Consider the following 11,669-nt stretch of genomic DNA (forward strand, 5'->3'; position numbering starts at 1 on the left):
CACATAGTAGGTAGCAGAGCTGAGATCTGAACACTTGGAGTCCAGCTGATTTCAAAACTCACTGTCATTTTGCCCTGCAGCCTTTACTGTTAGCAAGAATAAGACACATGTCCTATTCACAATCTAGAGGGGAGAAAACATGTATTAAAGAACTCATGGCAATACAACATATGTGGTAACACCAGGTGAGAACTTTATGTACTATGCATTGTTCTCAATTCTCATAACAGCTCCATGAGGTAGGTTCTGTCATTATTCCCACTTTTACAGATAGAGAAACTGAGGAACAGAGAGTTTATGATGCTTGCAAATCCTATAACCCATATGAATGACCATAACACTCTAGTGCCATTCTGGCAAGCTAGACTCATATGAACAGTGTGCTCGGGGTGTTCTAACAAGTGAAAATGACTAAGCTTGTGAGAACAAGAGAAGATTTCCTAAATGAGATGGTATATAAGCTTAATCCTGCAAGTAAGAATGCACCAGGTTGAGGAAGGGTGATGGGGAAGGAAGGGGAAAACCAGGAAAAGGAAACAGCACTTGCAAAGGCCCACTCTCTTCACTGTCTAAACTCCCTTATTTTTAAAGTACAATGAAAGCGATGAAAGTGAAAGTCGTTCAGTCATGTCCAACTTCTTGTGACCCCGTGGACTATGCAGTCCATGGAATTCTCTAGGCCAGAATACTGGAGTGGGTAGCCTTTCCCTTCTCCGGGGGATCTTCCCAACTCAGGGATTGAGCCCAGGTCTCCCGCATTGCAGGAGGATTCTTTATCAGCTGAGCCACAAGGGAAGCCCAAGAATACTGGATTGGGAAGTCTGTCCCTTCTCCAGTGGATCTTCCTGAGTCAGGAATCTAACTGGGGTCTCCTGCATTGCAGGTGGATTCTTTACCAACTGAGGTATCAGGGAAGCCCCTAAAGTACAATGAGGATCCTTAATAGGTCTCTAAAGAAGGCATTCCATTTTTTCTCCACACTTTCCTTCTATTTCTTCATGTATTTCTCCCCATCCCTATCCTCCTGCCACCCTTCACATGCCACCTGTCCATTTCTTGCTAGCTGTCACCTGGACACTTGCCATCAGTTGAAATAGCTTCCCGTTCTTTCACTCTGCCTTCCTTCCATCTATTTAAAAACATAGTTGCCTAATGGGTTTTCATATCTAATCACCTATCTCCTCAGACTCTGAAATCTTCACACTGCCCACTTTGTCCAGAATAGTCTCAACTACACAGGCAGTAAGCCGCCATCTTGGCCTGTCTTTCAATTCGTGCCACCCCCTTTCATCACGGCTAACACTGGTCCTCAACTTTGGTGTGAATCAGAATCTCCCCTGGCATGCGTGTGTGTGTGTGCTCAGTCGCTTCAGTCGTGTCCAACTCTTTGTGACCCTATGGACTGTAGCCCACCAGGCTCCTCTGTCCATGGGATTCCCCAGGCAAGAATACTGGAGTGGGTTGCCATGCCCTCCTCCAGAGCATCTTCCCTGACCCGGGGATCCTGGGGATCGAACTCGAATCTGTCTTCGTCTCCTGTGTTGCAGGCAGATTCTTTACCCACTGAGCCACCTGGGGAGCCCGCCCCCTTAACATACTTCTTAAAAATATACATGGCTGGGGGCTCCACCTCCAGATTCAACTTTACTGATTCCGGAAAACTGAGTTGTGCAGTTTTGTCCCTTTTTTTTGATGTTTTAGGGCGTCTATGTTAACTTTCCTTCTGGTGTTTCTAACTCACTGACTTTTGAGAAACACTACATCTTTTCAACCTTACCTAAATTTGGAAGGAAATGGCAACCCACTCCAATATTCATGCCTGGAGAATTTCATGGACAGAGGAGCCTGGTGGGCTCCAGTCCATGGGGTCCCAAAGAGTCGGACACGACTGAGTGACTCTCACTCACTCACCTACGCTTTCTTATTTAATTCGAGAGTTAAATTATCTGCTCCCAGAATCTCCTAATTCTCAAATCCCACGCATCTTTCAAGACCCAGATCAAAGGCCACCTCTTCCACGACGTTTTTCCTGCACTCCTTTGCAGTTCTTTGATATTTAATGTCCTCTCTTTGTTGTTTAGGAAGCGCGCAAACCTCTGACCAGCCAATGAGTTTCCCCTGGTGGGGAAGAAGGAGCACGTTCATCAAAGTTCACCCTAACCTCTCTAGCTCTCAGGTGGGAGTTTGGCACAAGTGCCGTATTGTTGGATCACTGTCTGAACCGATAGTTCTTTCTGTCAACTACAAATTGGCACTTTCCAAGAGCACTGCAAACGGCTGAAAAACATAGGGGTTTGCCATCTGCCTCTACGGAGAGTGAACCCCATGCTATAGCTGTTGACCTTCAACAACCGGAGGGAGTTTAGGGTGAAGTGAGGCACTCTGTGCTCCAGGGAATCTGGTGGGACAGGTCTTTAGATGGTTGGATGTTTTTAGGAACAGATTTTATGATCTCAAACCTTCCATCTCCTCATACCTAAAGTTAAAGTGAAAGTGAAGTAGCTCAGTCGTGTCTGACTCTTGTGACCCCGTGGACTGTAGCCTACTAGGCTCCTCCCTCCATGGGATTCTCCAGGCAAGAATACTGGAGTGGGTTGCCATTTCCTTCTCATACCTAGAGAAGCACTAAATTCCTTCAGGGTGACATCAGATCCTCATGACTAACAAAAAGCCTTTTGTAAAATGAGTGCTTCATGGTATTGAACTCCCCCTTCTCCAAAACCTTACATATTGTCTTTCACCCACTCCCGCGCTGGAACAGTCTCTCAGAGCTATTCCCAGGCTGCAGTCCTCCTTTTGCCCCAAATAAAACTTAACTCACAATTTTCATGTTGTACATCTTTTTTAGCCGACATTCCCAAAAGTCTAGGGCACACACACTCTACAACCCTGCCTCAGATGCCTTTCCCTAGTGAAACAAGGCACTCCAGATAACAGCCTCTCCAACGTCGGAGATTAAAGAATTGAAGGACCGGCAGAAACCACTCAGCGTCTAACTTCTAACTCAGGCTTCAGAACCCGCCCAGCCACAGAGCTACTGCAAACGCGCTTGCGCCCTCTGGCCGGCTCAGTCCCCAAAGTTCGCCTCGCGCTCCGATTGGCTGCTTTCCGCACCAGCCCAGGCGCCACGTGATCCACTGGCCACCGCGTGATTGGTTGTTCCTCTCGCTGGGGCTGCCGGCCCTGCCGCGAGGAGCAGGAGTCTGGAAAGCGGCAAGTGGCTTCCTCCCGCAGTGTACAGCACGGGGTGGGCTGCCGTGAGCCTCAGCAGACCCGGGCAGGCCTCGTAAGAATGTAGGACGTAAGCGTTTTGGGAGGTTCGGAAAGCGGACTGCAGAGCCCCTGCCTGCAGCTCTGATTTGCGCCCTGGCTCCGGCCTTACTTGTGTTTCGCCCACAAGAATGACTTCCTTCAGTCTTTCCTGAAGTTGGTGAGGTTTGGACGTATTAGTAGCGTTAGTAGTATTGTTATTTTTCTTATTATCATCATCATTTGAGAGTCCACTGCATATAAGCATTGGTGGTCCTGCGCAGGGCGCCATGCAGAAAGCCTTGAGTTAGAAGCTGGAGGAAGGAGGGCTTATAGATGCTTGCGGAACGTCCTTAAACCAGCATGAAATGTTGGAGGTAAGTCAGCTTTATAAATTGTGCTGATGTTTTTATAATCTAGGAGCTTAGGGTTTAGTAGGGAGGGTCATTCATTGACTAAATTAAACGCTCATTTATTGAGCCGCCTTCTGTTGCCCCAGGTTCCCTGCTGAGTGTAATGGTTGCAAAGGCCAGTGAGACCCAGTCCTGGTTCTTCAGGAGCTCTGTCTGTGTGATGGGACTGGTGGGTGAGACAAGGAGGTAGAGGATGGGAATGAGTGAATATTTGGCGTGTGACGCCTACTATGGTCGGAAAAAGTGCTGTGAGAGTCAGAGGAGGGGGTAAACTGAGGGAGTTAGAGACCATTTAACCGAGAAGGGAGCTTTCCTGATAGTTCAGCTGGTAAAGAATCCGCCTGCAATGCAGGAGACCCCGGTTCGATCCCTGGGTCAGGAATATCTACTGGAGAAGGGAAGGATTACCCGCTCCTGGAGAATTTCATGGACTGTATAGTCCATGAGGTCGCAAATAGTCGGCATGACTGAGCGACTTTCACTTAACAGAGGTGACATTTGAACAAGGCTTTAGAACTATAATTAGACTTTCTCCAGATTGAAAGGGGTAGGGAAGGCACGCCAGACAGAGAGAAGTTTACAGAGGAAGAGAACTAGGAAAGTGTGCCCACTGTGAGTGACTGGAGCACACTTGGAGTTCTGCTCACAAGTTTCCTGCTTTGAAACAGAGTTATTTAAGTTCTGTTAGCTCGTTTGTTTTTTTGTAACACGTACTCCTGCAAAGGCTGGTGTGATCAAGGCTCAAGCCTCTAAAAAGGCACTTTGTTTTTAGTAGTTTCCCTCTCTTTGTGGAGTTTAGTTGCTGAATGGAGAACACAGGCCATATGTAGCTGTCCAGTTTTAACTAGGGAGTATCAGTCTGTTATCAGTTTTATAAGTGGCCAACTGAAGCATGTTGTGTGTCCAAAATTGTTACTTATATATTGACAGTACTCTGCAGAAAAGCTGGAGAGGTTGACATTGTTTGCAAACCACAAGAAGTGTCATTTAGAATAAATAAAATGTAGTCAACTTTCTCATTCAGAAATTGATTATCCAGGTTGTGAATTACTCAGGCTTTGTATTGTTTCCTTTATCTTGCCCATCCTCTGGAGAAAAATGAAATTAAACCTTATATTTAGCTGGTAGTGGAAAAGTATAAATCTGGTAACCAGACCTGTTTCTCCTCCAACTCTGTTGTTAATTTGCTATGGAACTTTGTCAAATCATATCCTCCTCAGGTTTTGGATTCTTTAGAAAACTTGTATAAAATTTTTATGGCTAATACTTTTCATCTTTATTGGCAGTAGAATTGTAAATCAAATTATATGTTAAATGAATTGGAGTTTATAAAGGCTTTTTAGTAGAAAATCTTTCCTGAAGGTTTTCCTTTAGAACTAGACTATAAGTCCCTTCACAGACAATCCCTAAGATTTTATCATGCATGGTGTTTGGGCTCACTAAAACCAGAAATTATTTTGAACTGTAAATGCTTCTCTACTCTGTATTTTAAAAACAACCAAAGAAAACCACATACCCCAAAACAAAACTTGTTCATGTTAACATTTTGTACAGCAGAGTTGCTTAAGGTGCATAGTGGAAGATGCAATATTGAAAGCCCATGCTTGAAATTTATCTGAAAAGAAGCCTTTTTTTTTTTTTTTCCATGGGTAAACCTAAATTTTCTCTGATATGAAAATAGGGTTTGGGGCTGCTCTTATGAAATACAAGGAGGTGAAAGCAATGATGCGATGATGAGTGAAGCATAGTCTGACCTGGTATTGCCATTGCTTCAGTGTTGGCTTTGACCAGGGTATGACCCTTTAATCTTCTCTCTGAGCTGATTCTGGCTGTGGTTTTTCTACAGTGGTATGTTCTAGCCTATTTGGATACTGGCTTTATTATGTGTTAGAGCATTACTTTAATATGCTTTTGTATTACTAATAGTTTCATGTTTTCTTTGTAGGTTGAGGTGAAAAATACTGTTTTGATAATCTTCATGGAAGACTGCATTATTTCATCCCTGAATCTGGTTCAGTTCCCTTATTGACTGATTACTGTGTTAAAATGCTTGTTTAGCAGTGATTGTAAAATAAAAGTAATTAACATGTACATGCTCTCTTGGGGCAGACTAAGGGAAAACAGGTGTTCAGCTTGGAAAAATGTTGCTCATTGGATTTCCCATTAAGTCAGTATGTCTTGGGTTTAACTTTTAAACAAATTAAAAAATTAAATATTTTAAAATCTATAGGATATTGTTTCAATATTTCTATTACCTTTGTGGTGTCAGAAAATGTGCTTTGAATTGCTAAAATGAGTTGTATTAGCAAACACCTGTCTCAGCAGAGGCACTTACTAGAATTTTCATTCTTCCTCTTCTAGTAATGATTAAAAAAAAAAAAACCTGTATATTTTCACCAACCTTCCGATCCAGTGGCTTGCATTTTTCTACATAGGTTTGGAGAAGGCAATGGCACCCCACTCCAGTACTCTTGCCTGGAAAATCCCATGGACAAAGGACCCTGGTAGGCCGCAGTCCATGGGGTCGCTGAGTCAGACACAACTGAGCGACTTCACTTTCACTTTTCACTTTTCTGCACTGTAGAAGGAAATGGCAACTCACTCCAGTGTTCTTGCCTGGAGAATCCCAGGGACGGGGGAGCCTGCTGGGCTGCCGTCTATGGGGTCGCACAGAGTAGGACACGACTGAATCGACTTAGCAGCAGCAGCAACTTAAGTGTTTCTGTAGAATAAGGTATTTCATGCAAGACTAATTTCTTGCTGTTGGAGTAGAGGATTTCTCTCCAAGTATTCAATTAGCGAAAAAAGCAAAATAATACAAAATGCCTCAAAAAGTCCAAAGTGGTCTAAATGAAAATTTACTCTACGTACCTCAACTAGGAAATTCCCTGCCGGTCCAGTGCTTAGGACTCCAGTGGTTAGGCTTTCACTGCCAAAGGCCTGGGTTCGATCCCTGGTCAGGGAACTAAGATCCCACAAGACTTGAGGTGTGGCCAAAAATAAATAAATACCTCATCTAATCATTCAGTTTCCACATACATATGACATGGAACAGCTCTTTGCCAAAAACATTTATTCTTAAAATTTATTTAAGCGTTTCACAGAAACGTAATAGCCAGAATAATTCATGTCAGTTTAGCAAACTCTTTAACAACAAGCAGAAAGAGCTTATTGAAAGGTGCTTTATGTACACAGTCACAGTTAGGTCAGTATTTTACACCATCTCTTCATTAGTCACTTTGCTTTCACATTGAAATCTTCAGACTATTCCGTATATACATTCAACCTCTGTTTTCCTTTAACCAGTTTCCCAAGGAAGACGTAGTTCACAAAGGGAACTTTAAAAGTTGATAAACTGTAGCAGGTGTTATGTAACAAGTGGGTCACAGCAGATGGGAGGAGCTGTTGTTTTCCTCAAGTGTTTCTAAGTATGTTTATAAAGAGCAAGTCCATATTTCATACTGTTTGCAAGCCAATAAAACCTATTCCTCAGAGACAGGTTTCCCAGGTGGCTCAGTGGTAAAGAATTTATCTATCTGCCAACACAGGAGCTACAAGAGATGCAGGTTCGATCCCTGGGTTGGGAAGCTCTCCTAGAGGAGGAAATGGCAACCCATTCCAGTATTTCTGCCGGAATAGTCCCACGAACAGAGGAGCCTTTTGGGCTACAGTTTATAGGATTTCAAAGACTCGGACATGACTGAGCCACTGAGCACACAGGGGCTGGTTATTGCTTTCTTTTCCAAAAAGGCCTGTTTCTGATTCACCACCCATTTAATGAGATCTAACTTGGGTTTTCCCTGAGAGCATCTATACCTCTTGTCCTTTAACAAAGGGGAGAGAAGATCTTCTGTGTCAAGTATTCTCTTTGATCCCTTCCTCTTTGCTGACCCTCACATCCCTTGCTAGTCCTGATTCTCTCACTCTAACCAGCTCAGTCAACTCTAAGTAGGGGTGTCTAGGGAGCATGCTAAAAGGTTAAGATCAATGAGTAAATCCTTTTAAAGAAATCCATGTGGTTGTCTGAAGTTCACAGTTATTAGTTCAGAGTGAGAATTATCAAAAATGCTATTTACCCTATGGAAAACCAGCCCTGTGGCCTTACAGTACAATCTTTTTGTTGTGAGGTAAGGTGCTAATCCCTTTCAGTTCTCAGGGGAGTACAGTTTAATCAGATGCTGTACCTCTGTTGGATAACCTGTGATAGGACAAGCCTGGTGACTCCTCACGTAATTAAACACACAGCGATAACAAAACACATAGCCAGAGGTGGCGAGAACCGTGTCATTCACCCGGTTTTTACGACACAGTGGGCATACAGTCTTCATTTTGGGTAACAGGGGAGAATCAGAATTGTAGTCTAGGTGTACAGGTGGTGGCGGAGTAGGCAGAGCAGTCAGGGACTTGATGGTTTCTTGGTTTTCCGACGAATACCACCACTCAAGGAACTGCAGGAAGAATACACCCACCGAAAGGCCAGTAGAGAGGGACAAGGCAACACCCCCCACGGCTTTCTTCAGAGCTGACTTTATCTTCTCACCAATGCTGTTTGGAGAACAGAACAAGGAGGCAAAGAGAGAAACTATTTAGGTATAATCACAGAATGACTAATAGAAACGTAGTTCTTGTATTTTTCATTGGAATCTGATTTAGCTTGGGGATTGAAAATTGTGTCCTTAATGGTCCCTTCTAAACAATTTCCTCTTTCTGACTTATAATATTTTAGGAGTATAGGAGCTAAGATTTGTTTTTAATGACTAGAGCTTGTGTTTTGAGAAAGAAATTAGATTATACAGACTATATAATCAACTTGTATATTGATTATATAGACCTTTTGGGGCAGGGGGTGAAGGATAGTAATATCCAGGGAAAAAAACAACTCAGCAGTATTGAGGAATATATTTGCACTTGTAGGAGAACACAAACACTAACTAGAAGTGGGATGTGTGTGCACATTCAGTCCTGTCCAACTCTTGGCAATCCCATGGACTGTGGCCCGCCAGTCTCCTCTGTCCATGGGAACTTCCAGGCAAGAATACCGGAGTGGGTTGCAATTTCCTACTCCAGAGGATCTTCCCAACCTAGGAATTGAACCCTAGTCTCTGGTGTCTCCTTCGGCAGGCAGATTCTTTACCACTAGCACCAATGCAAGGGGGAGAGTACCACGGTAAGAGCAGTCTTTAGAACTCTATTGATCTAGCTGGAATCTCAGCTCTGCCACCTTCAAGCTATGTGGCCTTGGCAAGGTACTTAACTATTAGAACTTAGTTTCTTCAACTGTTAAATGGTGCTTATGCATTATTTCATTGAGTTGTGATAAGGATTGAGGTGATATACATAAACATCTGTGTACCAGCACAGGGCCTGGTACATAGCAAGTGTGCACAAAAATGTAGGCAGTATGAGGAGGAATGGAGAAGGAAATGGCAACCCACTCCAGTATTGTCAGGAGAATCCCATGGACTGAGGAGCCTGTTGGGCTACAGTCCACAGGGTCGCAAAGTTAACAGGATGGCAATCCTTATTTTATGGACACATGAGTTTTTCAGTGATTTTATGAAATGACCTCAGAGTGGACTGAGGGAGGTGAATTATGAAATTGGGATCAGATTTTAGGATTTATTAATCAAAGACTTTGGGGAAATGGTAAGGCCTTACCTCCCAGCTGGTAGCTGCATCATGCTGGCCTCAGCTGGTTTGTGCTCCAGAGCTTGTATATCCTGAACTGTAAGCCGACCTAGCCGAACTCCAGCCAGCCTCAGCAGTGGTGAGTGATGCTGAACCTTTCCTAGAATGTATCGAAGCTGCTGTACCAGAAACCAGCCTTCCCAGGCCATGTTAACAAATGGGTAGGCTGCCAGGAAGGCTCTGTAAAATCGTTTCCAGCGGGAAGAAGGGGGATGGATGGAATATTCGTCCTCTTCTCTTAGGCTAGAAACCAGCTTCTCCAGTTTCACTTTCAGATAGGGAAGAAGAACCAGGAACATAATTGATTTCATAAACTGCTTCTTTGGGAGACCAGCACTGGCCAATCTCTGGAGCTTGAGTTGGTCTCCCATTACAATTCTCTTTAAGCCATAAAAGTTTTCAGAAAAGGAGGCGCTGGTTTTTGACAGATAATGCTGCTGGAGCAGAAGATCTAGCAGGGTGAAGATTTCATCAAACCACCTCCAAAAGAAGCCAAAGTGGGCAGGATTTGATTCTGCAAGAACCTACAGCAAAATAAATAAATGAAATTCATTCCATTACAACAGCTACTATGCCTTGTTATTTATATTTCCTTTTTTCCCCTCTAAATTCTACACTTTTCTTTCTACACCTTTACCTCCCTGAAGGGCTGGGTATGTAGTGCACACAACACTCTACACAGAAGAGAGACTCCATAACTGTTAAATCATAGGATATAAATTATATACTGATTATTTCGAAACCGAGGCCAACAAATTCAAATTACTGGTTTGTTTTTTTTACCCCAGACGTCCCTAAAACTTTCCAGAGAATTAAATCCTTACCTTGACCACATGCTGAAGAGCAGGTCTCACTGCTGACATTAAACTGTCCTGTGCTACCACCTCAAAGATGGATGGCTGGTCATCCGCGACAGAGGCAGTCGTGATGTGAGCCCCATGCTCGGCCATAGTTTTGTGTGTGCACTGGGTTTTACTTTGTCCACAAGCTCTTTAGTAAACATGAACTTTTGGGGGGGACGCCAGATGGGTGCTCAGTCTCAACGGTAACTTTTATCTCAAAGGATAGCCCCTCAATTTTACTGGAACTGGGCAAAAAAAAGACCTTTTCCGGAGGCAAGGTGAGGGGGAGGGTTCGAGTGAAGGGAGGTGAAGAACGAAGTTAACACGGACGTGGGTAGAAATAGTGTGTAGGAGGGGGTGACTTCACTAACGCTGCGCCTCACGGAACAAAGCGTAACTACGGGGAAGACCGCACGGCGCTGGGCGCTGGCCTGTAGAGCGGCAGTCCTGGAGGCTGCCAGTCAGGGGCTCTAACTCAGGAGGGTTCAAAAGCCAGGCGGATCTGAGGGATCGGATGTGCACCAGTACGGCCGGCCCTCCGCGGCCTGGCTCAGCTGTGGCCTGAGCAGTCCCCCCACCGTGACCGTCCTTGCGCGCTGACCCCGGACGAGGCGCGAGGGACCCGCGACACCGCGGTTGAAAGGAGGTCTCCGCTTTATGACAGAATCCGCAGCCGGAAATAGAAGCCGCTGGAGCTTGGGGAAGGCCGGCGGAGGAGAGGCGCTCTAGCCTGAAATGCGGCCCTGGAAACCGGAACTAAACAACTCTATGACCTCATCGGGACTTCCGCTTCCGCCCCCGCTGAAAGTGAAGGAGGCACTAGAGGCGATCGACTGGAGGAGAGGTCTCTGCTGATTGGTTTTACTTTTCGTAACTGGGTTTGCGTCGCTGTCTTGTTGGAAAGTCACAGCTCTTATCTCTCTCTGCGGAGTCTTTTTGGCAAGGTGTTGGGGTCACTGCATCGACATCTGGAGCCTGAGCTCGGCCCGCAGTTCAGGCGTTTGTTCCCTGGGGCGGTCCAGATAGGGGCGAGGGACCCAAAGAATGTGGAGATGGAAGCCTCACTTTGCTTGCCGCGGGGGTCGTGGTTCACTATTATCTGCCGCCTTAGGGAAGGATTTAAAGCGACATAGGCAAAGACAACGGAGAAGGCAATGGCAACCCACTCCAGTACTCTTGCCTGGAAAATCCCATGGACGGAGGGGCCTGGTAGGCTGCAGTCCATGGGGTCGCTAGGAGTCAGACACGACTGAGCGACTTCATTTTCACTTGTCACTTTCATGCATTGGAGAAGGAAATGGCAGCCCACTCCAGTATTCTTGTCTGGAGAATCCCAGGGACGGGGGAGCCTGGTGGGTTGCTGTCTGTGGGGTCGCACAGAGTCGGACACGACTGAAGCGACTTAGCAGCAGCAGCACAGTAGCTAACAAAATAAGGAAAGCCAACTCGGAAGGAACAGAAATTATAGAGTTCTACT

General features: G+C 45.1%; 1 protein-coding gene, 1 long non-coding RNA gene and 1 other non-coding gene across 4 annotated transcripts; 2 read left to right on the top strand and 1 right to left on the bottom strand.

Annotated features, from left to right (window-relative positions):
• Positions 1-2,873: 2,873 nt before the first annotated feature.
• LOC112583788 lies at positions 2,874-5,889 on the top strand. Of its 2 annotated transcripts, XR_006549677.2 has the most exons (3): positions 3,145-3,626; positions 3,749-3,831; positions 5,608-5,889. It is a non-coding gene; the product is annotated as an uncharacterized LOC112583788 (long non-coding RNA). The 2 variants fall into 2 exon arrangements; XR_003108033.3 differs by lacking the exon at positions 3,749-3,831 and having other exon boundaries at positions 2,874-3,626.
• LOC112584121 lies at positions 5,388-5,484 on the top strand. The gene has a single exon (XR_003108467.3). It is a non-coding gene; the product is annotated as a Z30 small nucleolar RNA (small nucleolar RNA).
• A 1,867-nt stretch (positions 5,890-7,756) lies between the features above and the next one.
• Positions 7,757-10,929, bottom strand: PEX12 (peroxisomal biogenesis factor 12). The gene is made up of 3 exons (XM_006056224.4): positions 10,175-10,929; positions 9,321-9,874; positions 7,757-8,207 (listed from the first exon to the last, which is right to left on the bottom strand). The coding sequence occupies exons 1-3, from the start codon at positions 10,298-10,300 to the stop codon at positions 7,808-7,810; spliced, it is 1,080 nt and encodes a 359-aa protein (XP_006056286.3). The 5' UTR covers positions 10,301-10,929; the 3' UTR covers positions 7,757-7,807.
• Positions 10,930-11,669: the final 740 nt, after the last annotated feature.

The sequence above is a fragment of the Bubalus bubalis genome, chromosome 3 (genome assembly GCF_019923935.1).
Source record: "Bubalus bubalis isolate 160015118507 breed Murrah chromosome 3, NDDB_SH_1, whole genome shotgun sequence".
NCBI classification, from domain to species: Eukaryota; Metazoa; Chordata; class Mammalia; order Artiodactyla; family Bovidae; genus Bubalus; species Bubalus bubalis.

Coding starts and splice junctions, on each gene's coding strand:
- PEX12 (XM_006056224.4), bottom strand. CDS start 10,300: ATGGCCGAGCATGGGGCTCACATCACGACTGCCTCTGTCGCGGATGAC. Junction 9,875..10,174: donor CTCTTCAGCATGTGGTCAAG/GTAAGGATTTAA, acceptor ATTTTGCTGTAG/GTTCTTGCAGAATCAAATCC. Junction 8,208..9,320: donor ATGCAGCTACCAGCTGGGAG/GTAAGGCCTTAC, acceptor TTCTCCAAACAG/CATTGGTGAGAAGATAAAGT.